This window comes from Pelecanus crispus, chromosome 2, assembly GCF_030463565.1.
Source record: "Pelecanus crispus isolate bPelCri1 chromosome 2, bPelCri1.pri, whole genome shotgun sequence".
NCBI lineage: Eukaryota > Metazoa > Chordata > Aves > Pelecaniformes > Pelecanidae > Pelecanus > Pelecanus crispus.
The window spans coordinates 64,641,990-64,665,213 of record NC_134644.1 but is presented as its reverse complement, the minus strand read 5'-3'; the positions used below and the strand labels follow the sequence as shown (position 1 = coordinate 64,665,213).

Here is a 23,224-nt window from a genome sequence, read left to right as displayed (position 1 = left end):
ACTTAAGTAGGACATCTAGATCCTATGCTTTACTGATTACATTTTCCTTCTGCGGCTTAAATGCCTTTTTTATATAGCTGAGTGCTCACTGGTTTGTGCAGGACTGGGAATCCTGGTAAATTGTTTGCTCATTTAGTCAAGTTGAGTTCTTGGTTCTCCTCTCATGTATATGCATTTCCTTTCAATTTAGATAATCTACATTTATCAGATAATAATGCGCAGTGTTATAAAATATTTCAAGGTGTTAGTTTCTTTCATTGTGAAGTTCTTAATAAGTGGTATACTTAGGCTTGTTGTCTTGGTTATGAACACAGTTGGGCTGACACTGAATAAGATAGTACTCATGTCCACAGCTGCTCAGGCTTTTTAATCCACTGGTATTCCACATACCAGCAATCTTGAGGTAACAGGGTGAGACACTGAATGCCACAAAACCTAGTTGCCGATTTTTATGGTGCCAAAATATTTCACAGAGATGCTAGTGTGCAGACGTCGTCCCTTTTGCCACGGTGTTCAGTTCTGACAGGGCTGTGTGATTCATGAGCACATGTAGTAAGTGGGAAGCCCAGACGGCTCACAGTCATCAGTTGCTTATACAGAGTGGTTCTAGTCATCTTAGGAGAATCTCAAATTTCAGAGGTTTGATTTTTAACAAGGACTATACTGTAGCAAAAACATGGTTACTACTGCTGAAGCTTCAGATCAGATTCACTGAGTTTCCCAATAAAAGTGAGATGTTTCCATATACAGACTCATGAACATACACAGACTCGTGTGTAAGCTTTCCTCTCCTGGCCGTGAACCTTTCAGTCTCTTAAGTTTGCTACCTCTGTTCTAGCTGAATTTTGTGTTGGGCCATCCTGAGCCAAACCCTATGAGAAGTCCCAGAAAGACTCTTGTTCCCAGTAGTATCTCTCTATCAATCAGGCTTCTAATGAGTACAGATGCCATTCTTCAGTGTAGTACAGATCTATACTTTTAAGTGTTTTTGAAAAGCTCTGTTTGCAAAAAAGACATTTTCATTCATCTACATGACAGGTTAGGGGAGGGAGAAATTCCTCTAGCAAAATTTTTCTTCCTTTCATCTGATTTACTTGTCTAAAACATTCCTACACCCTTTCTTGACGCTTACCAGTTAACACTAACTATTCAGAGAAACATGAAACTTTTTACAATCTCAGTGTTCAGTACAAACTATAGCTCAGATTAAAACTGGGATTTTAGTAGTAATTGTCTTAGCCAGCAATGTGATCATTTGAGAGTTCAAAGACAGACATTTAACATCTACATTTTTCAGAAAAAGATACTTTTAAATTTACTTAAAAGACGTCTCAGAATCCTGAAGTAGTTTAAGTCCGAGCTTCGTACTGACATGTAAATGCAGTATGAAAAGGAACAGTCTCTAAGAAATGTAAAGTGTTCAGAATTTGAAAAAAACAAAACCAAACCCCAACAAACTCCTAAATACTGTAAAGCTGTTGTATCCAATCCAAAGTCCAATGGAAAGAAGCACCTGAGTGCTCTGGTTTGCGTACTTAATAGGTAAACAGCAAACAAAGATCATAAGCAACCAAAACACCATCCTCTGCTGAAAGCTGTTTTCATATTTATATCCAATGGTGCTAATTCTAAACAGCATTAAAAATACATTGAGGAATTATTTTTGCACATTTCCCAATTTGTGTGTAGAGATAATGAACAGATGTTTAAAAACATGCAAAACTTTCTAAAAAAACTTTCTTTGTTTCAAATGGAAACATAAAGAGGGAAGGTGAACAATTCTTGAGATTCATCATCCACTTCTGTGACTGTAGGTTTGTTATTTGTATTTAATTTTCTGGGTGTGTGGGGTTTTTTTTTTCCCTTCTCCCCAGCTGAAACAGCATAATTTTAAGTAGAGGTGCTACTGGTAAGCTGAACTCACATCTCTTCTTCAGAACGGAAGCTGTACGGTTCACAGTTGGGAGACTCGCAAATGGTTTGTGGTTGCTTAGCCTTCTGGGCAGCATGCAGAATAAATTTTATGATTTTGTATTAGTGGAAGAAGTACTGGGCAGGGTTATCTCTGAACCTTTCAGAACACACATATGCAAGACCCTTGGGTCAGTAGTCCACTGGCAGTCTGTCCATCTTCTTGTCTGTAGTCCTGTTGTTGTGCTTGGATGGTACTGTGTGATGGTACAGGGAGGGCTAATGAAGGGAAATGCACAAAGGCTTTCCATTGCTTCCATGGCTGTACTTGAGAATTTGACAGACTTTGTACTTAACATTTCTGTATGATGAACCAAATCTGCATGCTAGAATGTTTCATCTGGTGCGAGGTATTTATGGCTGACTAGCATGTTTGAAGGATTTACAACACTGTGCCTAGTTTTGTGTAACAGAAAAGTCAGACAGGAAGGCTTTTTAATGGTTCAAGTGCAAGTACTAGTCCTGTATTTACTTAACTGCATTCCAGTTCAGACCTGTAACCTCTTCAAGTCTATTCTGTGTAAGGATATTCAACTATTCAAAACAAAGCAGTTTTGTATTGTTTTCTTTTGTAGTTTTTAAACTCAAAACTAAGCACACAAAAGAAAAAAAAAATCACCTAATAGTTATTCTTAGTGGGTTTTTTAATTTTTGCAATTTATTATGGTAACTGTATTAAATAATTCCACATGAAGCACCAAGTGTGCTTCATTATCCTAGCAGTAGTGAGAGCTTATGAGAAATCCCAGCATGAAAGAGGTTGAGAAACTGTCAATTGGCTGTATTTTCCTTAGATATGGTATTTTTTTCATAAATTGTTTTTAAATACCTGTACACAGACATTCAACCTCATGCACTCTTGCTCTTTTCACCATGGGATTTACACATCATAAACTTCAGCAAACTTCTAACAGTTTGCCCACAGAGAAATTCTATGGCAAGGGGAATTGTTTTCTTTTTTCCCCTAGCATGATGACTTGTTCTGAAAAGGAGTGTTTTGGTCTTTTGCATGTGCTGTTTTTAAAATCAACATCAGACAAGTAATAGTACCTAGTCCTTAAGAAGTAAAAAGTTGTCCTTTAATTATTAGCTAAAATCTATTAAACCTATCATATAACCTTCAAGGTGTAAGTATTTTAACTGATGGGAACTTGGCAGTGTGTCCCATAATGAAAGCTTTTTCCAACCAGACCACTTTTCTTGCCATTATAAACCGAAGAATTCATTGCCATCATGGGTACGATTTCTGAATAATGTTTTTTTTTTTAAAATGGTATTGCCTAGAAAAGCTTCCTAGTTCAGAAGTTTCATGATCACGATGCCTTTTTAAGTATATTTTGAAAACGTGTGTAGAATTGATGTTGAAATGCATTGGGTTCTCCATGGCTCTCTTGAATCTGGAACTGCCACAGATGTAGACTAAGCTGTTGGTTACCTTTGACAAAAATCTGCCTGTTCCTAAATTGTAATCATCTAATTTTCTTATTATCAAACAATTCTCAAACTATGGGTAGGAAGTTATTCAGAAACTTCTGTTTAATATAAATGTTTTGGTCAATGAGCATTAAATCCTTTGAAAGTAGAACCACTTGCTTTACTTTCTTGGCTTGACGGATAGTAGAAATATTTACTCCTAAAGCTTTTAGTAAGAAACAGAATTAATTGTGTTCATTTTCAGCACTGGGTAAGAGCCCAGTAGACATACTCTGCCTCAGGTTGGTCTAACCTGTGTGATGTGTGTGGGAGTTGGACAAACAAGTCCAATAAAGGATCATAAGAATGTGCCTCCCACGGCTTTGTTTTTTCTCCTTGATCTACCTTGTCAAGGAGAGCCTTAAAAAGCCCTGACAGGCAGAGGTAGGAAAAAGTGGTTTGGATAAAATAAGCTGGATTCAAATAAACTCTTGAGCTTTTAAAATGTTCCAGAGGGAAATCGCTGTATTCAGTGTTCTGTGGTTTTATCCATTGCCAGTGTTGGTAGTACTGACATAACATGGAAGAAATTATTCTCACAGTGGTATTTTTAACTCAAATGTATTTTTTACTTCCAGATTGTATATAAAAATCTGCTCAAGTTTGTGGTTTTTTTTCTGGGAAGCAAAACCAGATTTTTTTAACAACTTTACCCATTTTATATGCATTTTGTATTTGTTATTCTTGAGTATATATTTTATGTGATTCCTGTTAGCAATAACACATAATATCTAAAATATTACATATGTGTTAAACCATGTAGAGGTACGTACATAGGAGACAATTCTAAGGCTGAGATTTTAGTCTCTAACTTGTGACTCTCTTGACTTTTGGCCGTATGTTTTGCATTCATTTTTTGTTGATTATTGAAAAGAAATAAGATGGTCTGGTGGCTGCAGTGTGAAAGAAAATCAATATATCAGATTAAAAAATGCAGGATGTGTCCCTTGAGATAGCAAGAAGTAGCAGGGTTCATGGATGCCAGTTCTGGGATCAAAAGCAATCTAGTCAGTTCAGTGACATCCTCCACTTGAGTTCATTAGCCCTTTAAGAAGGCAAAACTTGGCTCACCCAGTTCTTCTGTGCATAGGTGATGTCAGTGAAATGTGCTAAGTTGTGCTCATGGAATGGAAGCAGGAATTTGTCTATTCTCAACACCCAGCCTTAGTAAACGTAGTAGATGCATTTTCCTGCAAAATTGTTGTATTTTCTAAAGATGTTCTAAACAGAAAGGGAAGTTCTAGCCCATATTTATTATGAATGGTTATTCATAAACTTTAGTTGAGCGAGTACTTCGGAGATCAGAAATAAAATTAGGTTCTTCCCATCACTGATGAGGAAGGAGTTATATTCTGATTTTTAAGGGTTTATGGCCTTGGTTATTAAAATTGAAATGTGAAGTGCATACCAGATCCTCCACACATGTAGAAATTTCATAGTCTAACATTTCCTCATCCATGCCTCTATGAAGAGGCCTTGTATATATTCCAAGGACTGCAGCTCTGATTGAAAGCCTGTTTTTTCCTTGCACCACCAAGAAAAGGAGTAAATGATTCTTTGTAGTGTAGTTAGACCATCAAATAGAAATGGATGAACTGGTAATTGCATGATACATGTTCAAGGCAAGTATTGCTGGTAGGTTCCTACCATTCTTGCTCTGAATAGAATGCATGGTAGCTGCCTGTCAAATTTCTAGCACTGTAATAGCCTAGTTCTTCAAATTAGTATGAAGAGTTTGTGGAGCCATAAACATGCATTCAAAACAGCATAAAAAGAACTGTATTTGAGCTTGAGCTATGAATGGCATATTATATTTCCACCAAGAAAACTGTTATAAATTAAAAGGTAAAATGAAACAGGGTAATGCTGTTGGCTGATGCTGTATTTGTAGAGCCAATTTAGTTTTGCAGAAACAATACTGTTAGTATTAGCAGTACTTCTGTCATGTGGTGCAACACCAGTCAAAGCCCTTATATAATGCCTTGTCCTTTTCTCTCCCTTTCCTTGTTACTTACCTGTCCACAGTGCTGCATACCCAAGGTCCCATTGATGGCAGTCTGTATGCAAAAGTGAGAAAGAAGAGCTCTTCAGACAGCAGTATCCCAGGTGTTGCTCAGGGTGTTCCTGTGACTGGCAGTCCTGATCACAGTGATCATACCCTGTCTGTCAGCAGTGATTCAGGACACTCAACAGCTTCCATCAGGACAGACAAGACTGAGGAGCGCCTTGTTTCAGGAGTCAAAAGGGGTCTAAGCCCACAAGAGAAGGCAGAACTGGACCAGCTACTTAGTGGCTTTGGTCTGGAGGATTCTGTGAACACCACCAAGGATATGACTGATGCCCAAAGCAAGTACAGTGGGACTCGCCACATAGTGCCAGCTCAAGTTCACGTGAATGGAGACACCAAACTGAAGGACAGGGAGACTGATATTCTGGATGATGAAATGCCTAATCATGACCTTCACAGTGTGGACAGTATTGGGACTTTGTCTTCCTCAGAAGGGCAGCACTCCACTCACCTAGGGAACTTTAGTTGCCACAAGAGCAGTCAGAACTCACTTCTTTCAGATGGCTTTGGAAGTAACACTGGAGAAGAGCATCACAATGCTTTTGCCCCAGACCTGGGAATTGGTGTGGATCCCGTCTATGAGAGATCATTTGGAAGCACTGAGACAAAGCCAGCTCAGCAACTCCAACGGAATCCTGTCTCACCCCAGCCTCAAGCCTATGGCCCAAGTAACTACTCTACTCAGACCTGGGTACGCCAGCAGCAGATGGTCACTGCTCACCAATATGGTTTTGTGCCAGAGAATGAAATTAGGGTTGGCATTCGTAACACTGTGGAGAATTCAGGCAGTGTCCAGAGCCAATCCCGAGTCCCGGACACCCCAACACGTGGCTCCAGCAGCAGAGATGCTGTGCAGAGGGGGCTAGGAAGCACGCCGGGTGCTGCTGAAGCTGCAGAACATGCCAGTGCTGAGAGTTTTAAGTTGAGGCCAGTGCCCCAGAGGGATACAAATGGCCTGGATCTAGGACGGAACACAGGGGACTTGCCAGCTTCTCCAACTCTGGATATTGATCAGTCTATTGAACAATTGAACAGGCTGATATTGGAGTTAGACCCTACATTTGAACCTATCCCGACCTGCATTAACACTGTCACCAGGGACAGAAATCAAGTAAACGGCTTCACCAACCTTGATGGAGATGTGGAAGGGCTTAGCAGGAGTCCTGGCTTCCATGACAAATTAGAGGTCACAAGCAGGAATCCCTCCTGGCATGGTAAGCTGTTGTAATACCTTCTGAATATACTACTTTTCCTAGCTCTTGTGTGTTCTCAATATGGTACAGCAGGAGCTCAGGTCATGACTTAGAATGTTCAAGATGATTATCAAGGGATTACTTCTGATACCCTCTTTACATAACCATCTAAGAAATTATGGAATCAAACTGATGTAAGATAAGTGAGTTTTGCAGGTACTTGTTTTTTGCTTGAAAAAAACCTACTGTTCAGCAAATTCTTAGCTGTCATAGATCATCAGCTGGGATTTTTTGCTGCTGTAAGTTTAAGTGATAAGGGAGCAAAATTCCTACAATTCCTACATTGGGACATTTTTAGAAGGCATCTGTAGTGCAGTGGTTTATGATTTATGATTATATGCTTTTGATTATGATGATTTTTTTTTATGATTTCCACTTAAAGTAGGAGAAAAAGCTCCGACAATTTTATCCTCAAATTTAGTGTAATGCTGCAGGCATTAAATTTCTGTGCAGCATTTCCATAAATAATGTGATCTTTGCTAGTAAAGTATTTTAAAATGTACTCTTTCTGAAACTTTTTCCTGTTGAAAAATTCAAAAATCACAGTGCTTGCTTGTTACCGATGGCTCTGATATGATTGCAGAAATCAACTGGCAGAATTAAGTATGCAACACTTGCTTACTATATTGCCTACGTAATGCTACTAGAACTAGCAGCTTTGCAAAAGGATGAGTAGTCTGTCTCTGCTTAAGTCCACTGAAACCTTTTACTAACGCTGTACCTAAAATTTGAGACAAACCTCTTGGTGGTCGTCTTGCTGTCATGTTTGAAAATTCTGTGTGGTCTAATTCCTCTGGCAATACATCATATCCTCTTCCCTTCCTTCCTTCCCTCTTTCTCTTCTCCCTCTTCCTACCTCCAGTCTTGGTGCAATGAAAGACTTGCTTGTGTCTCCAGGACTTGATTCAGTATCAGCCAACATGCCAGAACACATGCCTGTGGCCTCATTGGACGCAAATGAGCTGCTTTAGCTCAAGCCCAGTTGGATATGCCAAACCATTCCATGATGACTGTGCCTAACTAGTGTGTGGTTTCCATTAATGTGCAGGCCTATGTGATCAAGGATGGTGATTCTTGTAGAGAAGGTAAAATCACAATTTTCTTTTTAGGAGGGTAACTGAGGACTAAAGAAGTCCAGAAATCCATGATGAATATATGTGAGCTGCTTCAGTGTGTGTTTGTTTTTAATACATGGTATGCATTTTGTGGGTCTTAAGGTTTAAATTCATTAGTTTGTAATTCTCTTGAATCATTCCAAATTATTAGCTGATGGACAAATTGAAAATGAGATTTTTTTTTTTTTTTTTTTTTTTCCAGCAGGAGAGAACTCTTCTCTTTGGTATACAGTAAAGTGAAGGGGATAAAAGGGTCATTTAGAATAAGCCACCTTTTAGAATTCTGTGTTTAAAGATATGAATCTGAAGAGAGATGTTTGAATTGTTCTCACAGATTCTGGTCATCTCCCAAAGGAGGTAGGAGTCAGTCAGTTCCCTTTCATTTGTAAAGTCAGGTAAATCAGGTAAACTTCCTGCCCTAATAAAGATTGGTGAGAATATGAATCCTTGGGGCATGTTCTGGAAGAGGATTTGTTTCAAAGCTAGTGATGAATTTGGAATTAAACATGAATATACAGACTGCATTTAGAATCCTGGGTAACTCTCGGTGGGGCAACAGAGCATAGTATGAAAGAAGAAAGAGTTTAGGAGTCAGAAAGCTCCTTCACTTTTTGTCATACCCTTGCCTTTGGCAAGGCATTTCTCTCTCCTTCATCAGTCTGAGCAAGGGAAAAGGAGGGTTAATGTTTTTTCCATTTGGTTTTTGAACATCTTTACAGGATGTTTACATCATACTGAGTTTCAAGTATAACCTTATGCATAATGATTCCTAGTCCACTTCCAATTCAAGTGAATAGAAGACCTCTTTGATGGATTTAATTAGACATAGAGTATATGTCTCCGAATGTGAGGTGGTGAGCACAGTTTGTATGCTGAAGTGGTATGTTTAGTCCTAAGTGCTATCAATAGCAACTCTGTTTCTGCCACTGAATTTTTTTCCCAATACTGTTTATCTCTGCACCAAAGCAACACCCACATTCCTGCTGAAATCACAGAGTCAGAGTGGTTGAGGTTGGAAAGGACTTCTGAAGATCATCTGGTCCAGCCCCCCTGCTCAGGCAGGGCCACCTAGAGCCAGTTGCCCATGACCATCTCTAGATGGCTGTTGCCTATCTCCTATCTACAACCACCTCTCTGGGCAACCTGTGCCAGTGCTCGGTCGTCCTAGCAGCAAAAAAGTTGTTTCCTGATGTTCAGAGGGAACCTCCTGTGTTTCAGTTTGTGCCTGTTGCCTCTGGTCCTGTCACTGGGCACCACTGAAAAGAGCCTGGCTCCGTCCTCTCTGCACCCTTCAGGTATTTACATACATTGATGAGATCCCTAACACACTTCCATTTAATAAGAACTTACAGGAGGAGTGCCATCCAGTATTTTGTGGACAGTTCTGCACTCTACCAAATCATGACTAGTTCTGCATGATGTTTTCTTTCAGTATGCTAGGCATACTTTGGCAAAAAGGCTGATTATTTAAGGGACAGTCAAGGAGTGAGTCAACTAGTATTTGGGTCTTTAAGTCTTTTCCTAAATTTTTGCTTGAAGGAAGTACTTACTCCATTAACACTTTTACTGTCCTGAAGTCAGATTCTGTTGAAGTTCTCACAAAGCCTTTTATTGACATTAGAGACTTAAGGAGGAAGGTGGCAAGTAAAGGGTTACCCTTGCATTTTTAGGGCCCAAAATAAATGAGTGAACTGTATCTAGAGTTTAAGCACTGCAGAGAGCCTAAAATATGTGGAATCCAGGGTATAGGATGCAAGACTGGAGGCTTGTGTTGGCCTCTACTCTCGGCTTACGTCATTGAGATTTATGGGCCTCATTCTAGTCATATTTATAGTCACTTAGGATATTTATGCTTAGGAAAATGTCCTTTAAAAGTTTAACCCTTAAAGTGCTTTCTCTTCATTTTACCTTCTATTTTTCAGGGTCTTATGCTGTCGGTGTTGTTTAGGTTGGTTAGCATCTTCTAGTAGTCTCTTTGAAACAGGGTGCTAGTATAAAACTGTGTCGGATTTTCTCAGCTGAAATCTGTTTCTGGTGGTCCTTGTTGAGAGATTATAGTTCATTTCATAGAAAGCAGTGAAACTGAATGGGTGCTTTTCCTTTCCTCCAGCTCCTAATTTGGTGGGGTGTGGGGAGGCATCAATTAGTTTACATTTCTGGGGGTGTAAGCTAAAGCACCATCATTTTCAACAACTACTGTTTCAGAGGATGGCATCTTCTGGTAGAAGAGGCAGAGAGTAGGAATAGTAAGGATTTAGATAATTTAGTCAGGGCCTTTAGGCAGCTGAGTGCATTTGAGTGCCCTAAAGTTTAAAGACCTCTGCTTGTGGTTAATGTAGGTAGTGTCTTCAGGAGTTTCCCTTGTGTAACAATCATATGCCTTGCTCTTGAGTGATAAGCAGCAATTTTGGATGTGTATTGGGTCCCCTGCCTGCCCTTTGAACCCTTTGAATATATTCATTGTGATTAACAGTGCAATTTTATGTTGCCCCTAATGCAATTGAAATGCAGCAGGCTGTTTCCAAGAGAGGTGGCCACTGCCTCCATGATCCTTGGACTCTGCATCAGATCTGGTAACTCTGTAATGGTGTGGTTTGTTGGATTAGCTTGTTAATTTAATGGTTTGAAGGTGTTCTTATTGGTTAGTTCTCTTCCAGATCAGAGTTAAACTTGCAATGTGGACAGGTAATCGCTAAACACCATGTGCAAAAAGAGTGGTGAAAGCACATGGCTGGAGGTGGGGGGCAAGCAGAATGGCCATTTTAGCAGCCTTTGAACCAGATAGAACAGGTTTACCCTAAAACTGCATACCTATATCTTTGTGATAGGACCTGATCTGTAGGAACTTCAGTTCCAGTAACTGTGTGGAACATAGTTATTCCACTGTGTTACCAAACACCATTAGGAAATTATGATTAATAGTGGGGCAGAGCTATGAAAAAGGTAAATTGAGTATTTTAGGGCATTAGCTCCAAGGCTAAGGTTGGAGGTGTTAGGATTCACCTGTCTCTTTCTGCATGTGCTTCAGCATGTGATACTGGAGTAAGCAACATAAGAATAGTGTGTAATTAAACAAAAGGGGTTTTTGAAAGAAATATTCCTTTGTATAGCTTTAGCACAATAATAATTTTTTAAGTTTGCCTTTATGTCAAGTGCTAAAATGTTCTATTTCTGACTTTTCCAAGTATCATTCAGTTCATACTTTAAGAGCTTAATTTTAAAACTACCCATGGTTCCAAAGGTAAAAGAATATGTATGTGTGGCGTGCTGCCACCTCTGCTTGAGACTAGGAGGTCACCAGCACATACTGATTTTCCAAATGCTGTAGGATTTATTTATTTATATATCTGGACTTGCCCCACTGCTGTATACAGAATCATTTATGCATGGTGTGCACAAAACAAGGGGAAAAAGCAGTTTGACTGAATGAGTGTTAAGAATGAGGAAGACCTGGGATGTTTTTCCCTTGATACATCATCCGATGGAAAGGGAGTGTTCTAGCTGCAAGGAGAAATTGTGAATTGGGATGGTCAGATGGAAGCAACAGGAGTATAGTTTCATGTCTCATCTGAATCCAGATGACGGTCATAGTTGTGATCATAAAACACAGATGTTCCGATATGTTCTTTCAAACTCTGCATACCACTTCAAAAGATTAAATCCAGAAGTGTAGTCCAAACATTACGCTGTTCTGCTAGGCAGATAACTGAATACTGGAAAAGTAACCTACTGTTTGCAGAAGCCCCTACCACCTCCCAAGCCTCAGCTGTATGAGAAAATAGGTAGATAAATTGAAACAGCAAAATTATTCTGTTTTGACTGTGGGTGGGAAAAGGAGCAGCAAGTCTAAAGTTTGAGAAACAAGGAAATACTCTTCATTAGCTCCCTTCCTTTTTCAAACATATTTGACCATTCTCTTGTCTTTGGGGACCATAGGTATGCATTATCTATGTGAGGAGAGGTAGAGAAAGCAGCCTTAGGGTATGCAGGTCTATCAAATGCTCTAGTGTTTCACTGTACAAACCTAAGCCCTTAAAAAGTCTGTTGTCTTCACACTCCTACTGAGAATTAGTGCTTCTATGCAAGGATTAATAAATAACAAGAAATATCCCCTGTACTCACTGGGATAAATGGCAAGTGTTAAACAGTTTAAAAAAAAATCAGATAACAACATAACTCATTGTGGTTGGTTAAAGTCAAAAGTCTGCTCCTGCATGTGTGGGAATGAACTAATGTATAATGTCACAGAAGGTTCTTCTTCAGACTTTAACATTGCTTTCCCCTCCGCAGTGCGCAGCTGAAGTGTGAGTTTAGTCTGACTCCATTCCCCTGCACATGCATTCACATGCATACACATGCAGTAAAGCTGAAGTACTCAACATACTTGCAGTGAAAGGCTGTAAACATGTGCTATACTAGAAAGAAAAGAAAACCTTATAAGCTAAATAATCCCTTAAAATAACAATAATATGTTGTCGCTCATTGTCAGTTTGTGGTAAAAGAGCACGAGCCTGCTGGATGTGGTTTACCTTACCTTGGAAGTAGACTCATAGAATTAGGATAAGCAGGAGATTCTTGAAGGCAATTAGCTGTTGAAACTACTGTAGCACAGGAGGTGTAACTGATAGCACAAAGAAATGCTGGCTGCCATGGGGATGAGGAAATAGCCATGAATAAAGGATAACCAAAACCACAGTTGTTCACTGATGAGTAATGGTTGATCTTACACAGTCAGGTTTTAGGAGGAGCTTTATACCCTGTGACTGAAACAGTCCTTGACGTAGCAAGTACATCAAGAGAATTAATTGGCCTGTGATGGAGGGAGTCGACAGATCAGGGCTGAATGGCTCTGAGTGAGGTTGAATGGACGAATGAGGTATTCTGAGTGAGTGGCAGCAAACAGTGCCAGAGATGAATGGGATTGATGTGATGCGTTGTGTGTGTGCCTAACTTGAAGGTTAAATTACGAGAAGGTGGCGGGGTTATATGGTTTCCTGCAGGAACGTGCAGAAAATGTATGCCTTAAGAAGTCATGTGCGTGTTTCCAGTGCCCTGCAAAGCTGGAAGAATGAGCTTAGAGAATGAAATGTGTCTGTGTGAGCTGGGATGTATGTTATGGTGCATTCTTACCTCTCTTCGCTTGTATGTTTCTGCACTGATTGACAGATAGGCAGCTACCTCTCCTTTCATACCTCTTCCTAGAGGTTTTTGTACATATGTACCCTTAACATAGGTTAACACGGCACAGATTTCTGACTGCCCGTGTAGCAGATTTCTGGGTTCTGTCTGAAATTGTCTTAAGCGCTCAGTGTTTTTGAGAACAGGAAGAAGCAGACAGTGATCCTTGAATTTCTTTTTGCTAGGATGTGTCTTTATGAACCATGTGTAACAGTGGGTGATGACCTCTTTTCTCCTTCAGTGCTATGTGTGTGAATCAGTGAACTGTGTATTAGGATTTTCCAATTTTTTGCTTTTACATGAGCTGAGTTAGACCAGCCATCTTCTACCACAAAGCTTATGCTTATTGGGTAGAGAAGGAAAGCTAAAACAATGTTTTGCTTCTGCCTAGAAAACTGTAAAAGCACGAATCTGTTAATGTAGAGAACAGAAAGGTTTTTACCCGTTTTTAGTAAAACCTACCATTACTGTCACCTCTGTCTCATCCCCGCCACCCACCTTTTCACTCTTAAAATGTTACGATTTGCGTCTTTAGAAAAATGTTAGAAGCATTTGAATAATTACATGATCAAAATAAGGCAAAGCACATGAACACATGCATTCAACATTTGGGGGTAGCCTGTTCCCATTGCCGTGACCAAGAGATGCCTGTCTATCTAAATCGGCCAGCATGAGGAAGAGAGGGACTGTATTTTCCATAAGGTTGAAATTATATTGTTGCTCTCAGCTAATTCTAATTCTTCTTCATGCATGAGTTACTGTGTTTGACAATATTCTTTTAAAACATCCTTAAGTCACCTAATGTGGTAGGGACAACAGAGATACATGGTTCACACAGCCTTACATTCTGTGTAGAGTTTATATAGTTTATCAGCTCAGTAAAAATTGAGCATTAAGCAAAGCCATCTTCCCTCCCTCCCTTCCTCAAAAAAAAATCCCAACATGCAAAATGAATGAAAATGAGGTGGCTAAACATCTGATTACAAGTGTCTGGAACATCTTCAGAGATCTTTCCTCTATTGAAAATAAATCTTTGAAGATGGTCCAAATTATGGTATCATAAATCATGCTACAGTGTATCTACAGACAAAGGAGAGGGGAAGAAATCCTTTTTGCATACTTTATTAAATAATAATTTTTAACAGCAATGAACTGTTCCAGATGTTCCCATTCACTCTGTGATATTCTGTTGGAGAGCAAACCCAGTCCATCTGAAGTAAGTTGTAAAGTGACATGAGAACAAAGCTTGTCCAAATCCTCATGTGCCTTATTTGCATGTACTAACAATACACTACAAAACCTGTTGTAGTTTGTATTGCACAGGAGAATTTTGGTACCTGTCTTAGAGTTAATTTTACAGTAGTTAAGAGTGAATTTAAATGGAGTTTTTAGCTGAACTAAAGTTAAAAACTGAGCTTTTAAGTTAAAACTGGAGTTTTAACTAAATTCAATTTTTTAAACAATCTACTTTAACTTAAAAATTAATTTAAAAATTGAATTTTATTTACATTTAGCAGCACAGTAATTTTTAATTTGTCATGTACTTACTCCACAAATTTTTATCAATCCTGTAACTTTCAGGATATGGGCGTCAGTGTAGCATCACTATGACATCTCTGTACAGGTTTGGAGATACCAGTTTGGATTTTGCAACAGGCTTGCTGCCCATGCTTGGCACAGCGTAAAAGGGCTAAGAAACTGAACTGGCCAGACCTGTGAAGCTGCTGTGTCCTATACGGACAGGTTTAATGGCCTTACTTGGATTTGGGGTAGAGTTTAGACCTTTTCATTTGCTTGTTACACTCATGGGTTATAAGGAGTTTGGACTCCTAGACTACTACCCATTCTGGATAGGGGAAAAAAGAATAGTTTGCTTGTGAATCACTGCTAAACATGGTGGGGATATTTTTTCAAGAACAAAGAGATTTTTCTGGCTGCAATAGCACTTCCTACTACATTTTAGAAAGATTAAGGCACTGAAGATACCATGGACACAGCTGATTTGGCTTTTATTCTGATTAATCCCCTGGAAACAGTGTTCCTATAGAGCTGTGAACTGAAAATTTGAGCATAACAAGATACTCTGTTAGCGCTTGCATCAGAAATCCATAATTTTGTTTCAACTGGGTATACATTTGCTTGTCCTTTTCCGCCACAGTGTTTAGCTCGAGTTTCGTCTTGCTATCTTTGAAGATGTTATTTTTCCTTTGAATTTGTAACGGTGATTTTAAAGTTGATTCTAAATACTTAAAATAGATTTGCTTTGGTTTAAGCATAAAGGTGTCTTGAAAGCTTGATTAAGATATTTGCAGAAGTCATTTAATAAACTTTGTAGAAGATAAATGGTGCCAGAGAAGGAAATCACTTTTGAGTTGGATAGTGTTGCAGTAACATTTTTTAGTATGTGGGGCAGTCCCCGAAGGCTCCTCTGTTAGAAGTTAACTTACAGACTTTTTTTCCTTGATGAATTGTTAAGCCTCCTGCTGGATTGAATCCCCATGTTTCGCAGTAATGAGTAGTTGGAGTTATGCAGGTCTTTTTAGCAGGGGCATCTGGAATTTCTGCAATGCTAAGATAATTCTTCCCAGAGTCTTATTTCAGCCTTCATGACTATGCTGAGGTCTGTGAAAGGGACACTGGAAAAACAGCCTTGTAGGAGTTTTCATTGTACATTTCTCAAGAGAACTCTTGAGTTTTATTGATCTGTGGTTGAACTGGTGGAGCCTCCTTTATGTCATGCTAGCTTTTCACACAGATTGAAGCTATGGTGAAAAGCTCACTTGAAGTGCATCTGCTATAGCTGTTCCTCTCTATGCTTCTCTGTGTGTGACATGCTTGTACACAGCAACGATTTCCAAGTTATCTGTGCAGAGTCTGTTACTCGTTGTGGGTATTATTTTTTCTAATTACAGCATCTGATGTGTTGGTTGATTAAACATATATCCTAGTAAGTTTTCCTTTTGTTTCTTCAAACCACATGTGGTTTTCTTAAACCATGTATATGTGGCTTGTGTCCATGCTTGTCAGATTTTCTTAAATATATGGGTGTTACCTTTTGTCTCTTGTGAAAGGGATAGTGTTGAAATTAATTCAATATTCCAAAAATCCTGCTGGGGAAGAAATGAAGTTAATTAAGTGAGAAGCTATCCATGAAATAATAGTTAACGTTGCTCAAGGTCTATCCAGATAATATGATCTTAACTGTTACTCAAGTGTTGATGAGTGAAGTGGTTAAAATTAGTTTTACAAGTTCTGACATGTATATTTCAATGCCGTAACAATTTACCATGTTTGCAACCTGTCGGATAATTTCAGCACAGAACTTCTAAGATTAGTATCTTGTAAAACTTAAATAATCAATTTCTTCCCTTTTGATGGCAACAATTTTTGCTTTCCAGATTTTTCAGTATGGTAGAATTTTTCAAACTTCTTAAGGCCAATGTGAAATTTCAGTTAATAGTATTAGGTTCAAAGCTTGATAGCACATTTTGATTTAGCAAAACAAAACGTCCTCTATACACAAGCTTTGATCACCCATTTAGTTACAAAATTACAAATAAAATTGAATAGTCTAACAGATTCTCATTAAGCACTGAAGCTGATGTAGATCTTTGCTAATTTCCAGAAGATATGCTAAATGAAAACGTGTTTGGTCTTACATTTAAATGTGAAAAATTTACGATTAATGGCTCCAGTTTGAAGTTAATTCTTGGTGATTTGATATTGTCTGGCATTGTGTAAACTGCTCTGCAGTTGATTGAAGGCAGTATTGTCAAATAAAACTGCTTTATAAGGTCATTATCCTGCTGTATTTAGCATTGGTGCAGCCTCACCTTGAGTATGGTGTGCAGTTCTGGGCTCCACAATTTTAAAAAGGATATTGAGGTACTTGAATGTGTCCAGAGGCAACAAAGCTGGGGAAGGGGCTGGAAGGCATGTCCTATGAGAAGCAGCTGAGGACAGTTGGTTTGTCTAATTTGGAGAGAAGGAGGCTGAGGAGTGACCTCACTGCTCTCTACAGCTTCCTGAGGAGGGGAAGTGGAGTGGGAGGTGCTGATCTCTTCTCCCTGGTACCAGTGCCAGGACACATGAGAATAGCTCAAAGTTGCATCCATCAGGGGAAGTTCAGACTTGACATGAGGAAACATTTGTTTGCTGGCTGGGTGGTCAAACCCTGGAACAGGCTTCCTGGAGAGGTAGTTGATGTCCCATGCCTGTCAGTATTTAAGAAGCATTTGGACAACGCCCTTAATAATATGCTTTAACTTTTGGTCAGCCCTGAAGTGGTCAGGCAGTTGGACTAGATGATCGTTGTAGGTCCTTTCCAACTTAAATAGTCTATTCTAATTTGTGTGTTACAGAATCAGAGCGTCATTCAGGTTGAAAGTAACCTCAGGAGGTCATTGGATCCAACCTCCTGATCAAAGCAGGTTCAGTTAGATCAAGTTGCCCATGGTGGTGTCCAGTCAAGTTTTTAAAACCACCAAGTTGCAGATTTCACGGCGTTTCCAGACAGCTACTCCAGGCACTGACCACTCTGCTTGTGCAGCTCTTTTTCCTTGTATCTGGTCAGAATTTTCCTTGCTGCAACTTGTCTGTTGCCTCTTGTCCTACCGCTTTGCATCTCTGAGAAGAGTCTGTCTGCATCTCTATAATCCTTCCTGTAGGTAGTTGAAGACAGTGGTGAGGGCCCATTTTACCTTCTGTTACTGGGAGTGAGCAAGCCAGTTTCCCAGGCCACCTCTCATGTTGTGTCCTCCAGTCCCTGACTGTTTTGGTAACCCTTTGCTGGATTTAGTCCAATTTTTTGTACTTTGGGACCCAAAACTGGACACAGTGCTCCAGATATGGCCTCACAAATACTGAACAGAGAGGAGCAGTCACTTTTCTTGATCTGGTGGCTACTGTCTTGCTATTACAGTTCAGCATGCAGTTGGACTTTTGCCACAAGGGCAACAACCAAGATTGCCATGTCATCTTCTACTTAGCTGCTTTCTATTCATCTGCTTTTCCATTCAGTTCTATTCATAGTTGCTTTCTATTGTACCAAGCCTGTACGGTTTCATGGGATTACTCCATCCCAGCATCATAAATTAAGACAAAGCAGTGTGTCTCGCAGATACAATGAAGTGCATGTAATCTTAATTGAATTTAATCTTAATTTAAGGTTTAAAATACTTAGCTTTTTCTAGCAGCTGATTATTATAAGAGAAGACATATGGAGACAGAAATCTGTTGTAGGGTTAAAAGACATGTTACAAAGTATGATCTGAAATTCCAGGCTGTAGCTATTAAATCAGACAATGGTCTGATTTAAAGCATTTTTGTCCCCTTGCCAAGCATGTTATGCACCCTTGTGTCACCTGTATATGAGCAGAACCAACTTGTTAAGCAAATTAAAAGCACTGAGGAGGCAGCTGCTATCTGAAATTTTACTTACTGAAACTGTATCTGGAAGCATTTGCGGACACCAAGGAAAGTCTGTGTTGGGCCTTTTGAAAGATGGGGATTATTTTGTGTCATGGAATGGTTCAGGTTGGAAGGGACCTCTGGAGGTCATCTGATCCACACCTTCCCTCCACCCACTCAGACAGGGCCACCTAGAGCCAGTTGCCCAGGACCACGTCCAGACGGCTTTTGAGTATCTCCAAGGAGGGAGACTCCACAACCTCCCTGGGCAACTCATGCTAGTGCTTGGTCACCCTCACTGTAAAAAAGCAATTTCTGATGTTTAGAGGGAACCTCCTGTGTTTCAGTTTGTGCCTGTTGCCTCTGGTCCTGTCATTGGGCACCACTGAAAAGAGCCTGACTCAGTCCTCTTTGCACTCTCCCTTCAGGTATTTATAGACATTGAGAAGATTCCTCTTGAGCCTTCTCTTCTCCAGACTGAACAGCCCCAACTCCCTCAGCCTTTCCTCAATGGAGAGATGCTTCAGTCCCTTAATCATCTTTGTGGCCCTTCACTGGACTCTCTCCAGTCTGTCCATGTCTCTCTTATAGTGGGGAGCCCCCAGAACTGGACATAGTACTCCAGGTGTGTCCTCACCAGTGCTGAGCAAAGGGCAAGGATCACCTCCTTTGACCTGCTGGCAATACTTTGCCTAATGCAGCCCAGGATACTGGTAGCCTCCTCTGCTGTGAGTACACATTGCTTGCACATGTTCAACTTGGTGTCCATCAGGACCCCCGGGTCCTTTTCTGCAAAGCTGCTTTCCATCTGGGTGGCCCCCAGCATATCCTGGTGTGTGGGGTTGTTCTTCACCAGGTGCAGGACTTCACACTACTTCTTGTTGAACTACATGAGGTTCCTGTGTGCCCATTTCTCCAGCCTGTTGAGGTCATGCTGGATGCCAGCATGCACCTCTGCGCTATCAGCCACTCCTCCCAACTTTTGTGTTATCAGCCTACTTCCTGAGGGTACACTCTGCCTCATCATCCGGGTCATTGATTAAGATGTTAAACAGGACTGGACCCAGCATGGACCCCTGGGGTACTTTACTAGTTACTGACCTCCAGCTAGACATGGTGCCTCTGATCAGCACCTCTGGGCCAAGCCATTCAGCCAGTTTTCAGTCCACCTCACTGCCTGCTGTATGAATGTCTACAGTAATGTTAGCTGGTTTATAAATTCTGGATTCTCTTGATAGTTACAGGCAGGAATTCCTTCCACCCAGACTGCAAGATGAGTTGGTTTGATGCATCGTAGGAGGCCTTACAACTTCTCTGGCTGTACAAGGATATGTTTAGTCACTCATATGTGACATGGATTTTTTGTAAACTCTTTTAGACCTAAACCAGCAATAATAAAATGTGGGATCACTCTAGCTGTATAGCCGCTACAGACATCTTGAGGCCAGCATCTGAAAACTAGTCCATGTTTTAATTTTACAACTCAAATCTTTGACTTATTTTATGTATGCTGTGTCAATATATGTAGCCACAGCTAAATGTTTTTTGGTGACCAAGTTGATAGAGTTTCTACAGAGACATGTTACGATTGAATAAACTGGATTATGGAGCAGAATGGGCAAACCTTACATCTTCATGGGACTTCGAATATTTTTGGTGGTTTTGGTTGGGTGTGTTGGTTTTGGGGCTTTTTTTTTTTTTTTTGGTAGCATAGTATTTAGGCCAGTCTAAAAAAGGAAGAGTTCATACTGAAATTTTGCTGCAGCTTAGTAGGGACTTTTAATCAAGTGGGACACTGAATGCCAGGACTCTTCACATCACTTTGCATAGTCTGCCATTATTTTGTTTATATTTCATATTTTGACAAGCTTTTTTAATCACTATGCATGCACCTCAGCATATGTAATGAATGAGGATATGCATTCTGCAGAGAGGCTGGGAGAATGTGGGTCCTGGTGGTGGTATCCACAGCATATGGAAATGGAAGTTCTTGAGCAGGTTGTGTGGGGATAGCTCCTGCTACTCTGATACCCAGTGAATGGGCTTTGACACTGTGAAGAGGTTTGATGGAGAAGGACACTATGGAATGTGGAGATCATATCCGTGGCTTCTGAAAACTCAGACTTTGGAAAAGTTTCTTGTTTCGCTTGTGGAGTGGAGGATATGCACAGATCACCAATTGCACAGAAGTTCTAGTAATCACTATTTATGTGACTGTGACCTTTTTCTGTTTTCCTTGTAATAGACAATACATCAGTGAATTTCCATCCAAACACAATTTATGTGAAGGGTCAGATGAATGTTATTTCTAGTGCTGAATAATTTTTCTAGTTGATAGTTGACAAGGAAAGTTAACAGAAAAAAATGATGTTAAACAATTTGGAGAAATGTAATACAATGTGATTATTTATTTTAGATCACTTCAGAGCCTTTAAAGTTTCTTAGAAAAAATAACGCTGTTTTTTAGGGTTGATGTAAAACTTGTTGAAGTTATCATTTGCTTCAGTTGGCTTTGGTGGAGCTCATACTCCCAAACAGTAAGGATTTTTGTTTTAGGATTGGTAGCAATAACGGGCATTCCAGGACCTTTCAAACTAGCTGCAAAGTCTTGTATACATTTTTGTTGAAAAGGGAGACTGTTTGGATCATTACCTTTCAGTAACTGAATCTAAGATAACCGCTTTAAAACAAAGGAGTTGGCTGAGCTTCTGAAATGTACTGTTCAGGTCATGGTTTTTCACATCAGTATTTCATGTTGTGAAGCTCAGTTTCTTCAATCCTCTTAGAAGATTGACTTTCTGAAATTACAACTATGTTTTAGCCCTCTGAAGGTGGGATGACCTGAAATTACAAACCTGTGAGATCAATGTACTGGTGATCTGTCTTTAGATGGATTAGATGAAACAATAAATCATGTACTGTTGGAACAATTCATATTTTTAAAATATTTTTTACTAATACTATCTTTTGAGTATTATTATTTTAACTGTATTATAATTTCTGTTGTGAAGAGTGACTTCTGGTTGTACAGTGTATAGGGTACGTGGTGTTAAAGAAGAAGTTAAAAAATACAGAAATTTGGGAAAAATGGGGACCCAACACATCTTTGCTTTCTTGAGACTATAAATTTAAAGACATTTGACTAGTTGAGTGGCCAGTACAAATCAAGAATAGTCATCTAAACTGTAAAAACTTGGTTTGTGATTGTTTTGTTTGTGATGGAATAGGAGTATAAGGGAGTTTTCTACCTTTTTTTTTTCTTAATGTGAACTGTTTGTTCATTCCACAGAGATGGCCATAAAAAAAGATTTTTAACACTTACCATAAGGTTCCTGCAACCACCTTTTTCCTCTTTACATCCTCCTTAGCCCCTGTGCTTTTTAGGTTGTAAGGATAAACACAAAGTTAATTTTACCTTTTGGAATTTCAAATTAGTGTAATGGTATTTGTATTCTGAAATTTATAGATTATTTTGAAATACCACTTAAATGCATTTCTTAACCAGAAAACAATACAGTTTTGTAAATGTAAACTGACCCCTTGTAAATTAAGTCCTTAATCTCATTTAGAGAAATCTGCATAATAATCCTAGTCCCTCATTGGACCAATACTTGAAGATGGTCACCTGACAAATAGGGATGAAGAAAAAGCGGACGCATTCAATGCTTTTTTTGCCTCAGTCTTTAATAATATTGACAGACCTTGGCTTGCCCAGTCCCCTGAGTTGGAGGACCATGAGTGTGGGAACAGTGACTTTCCATTTGTGGACGCTGAAATTGTAAGGGGCCAGCTGTATCAGCTGAATGTTCACAAGTCCATGGGGCCTGATGGGATTAATCCCAGAGTACTGAAGGAGCTAGCGGATGTTATGGCAGGACCCCTCTCGATCATCTATCAAAGGTCTTGGGAATCTGGGGAGGTCCATGCTGTCTTGGAAACTAGCCAGTGTTACTCCAGTTTACAAGAAGGGTGTGAGGGAAGACCCAGGAAACTACAGACCTGTTAGTCTAACCTCAGTTCCTGGAAAAATTATGGAGAAGATTATACTGGGTACTACTGAAAGGCATTTAAAGAATAATGCAATCATCAGGCACACTCAACATGGGTTCACAGAGGGAAAGTCCTGTCTAACTAATTTGATATCCTTCTATGATGAGGTCACCTGCCTAGCAGATAGAAGGGAAGGTGGTGGATGTAGTTTTTCTGGATTTTAGTAAGTCTTTTGATACTGTCCCTCCCAGCATCCTTCTGGAGAAGTTATCCAGCTGTGGGATAAGTGGGTTCACGGTGCGCTGACTGAAGAACCAGCTGAACGGCAGGGCTTAAAGGGTTGTAGTGAATGCGGCTACATCTGGCTGGTGATGGGTCACCAGCGGTGCTCCTCAGCATTCAATTCTAGGGCTAGTTCTGTTCAATATATTTCTCAATGATCTGATGCAGAAGTTGAACGCACTGTTAGCAAGTTTGCTGTTGATACCAAACTGGGAGGTGCTGTTGACTGTCTTGGGGGACAATATGCCTTGCAGAGGTATCTAGATAGACTGGAGCATTGGGCGATGATTAATGGCATGAAATTGAACAAGAACAAATGCCAGATTCTGTATCTGGGATGGAGTAACGCTGGACACATAAAAATTGGGTGAGGAGTGGCTGGAGAGCAGTGCTGCAGAAAGGGTCTGGGGGTGCTGGTTGACAGCAGGATGAATAGGAGTCAGCAGTGTGCTCTGGCAGCTAAGAGGGCAAACTGCATCCTGGGG

At 39.9% G+C, this 23,224-nt stretch overlaps 1 protein-coding gene across 1 annotated transcript in view; it reads left to right on the top strand.

Annotated features, from left to right (window-relative positions):
- TNS3 (tensin 3) overlaps positions 1-23,224 on the top strand; it is a 121,567-nt gene that overhangs the window by 41,671 nt on the left and 56,672 nt on the right. The window contains 3 exon segments of the mRNA XM_075704756.1: positions 5,470-6,726; positions 8,215-8,245; positions 8,247-8,284. Of these exon segments, the coding sequence (XP_075560871.1) occupies positions 5,470-6,726; positions 8,215-8,245; positions 8,247-8,284 (1,326 nt within the window).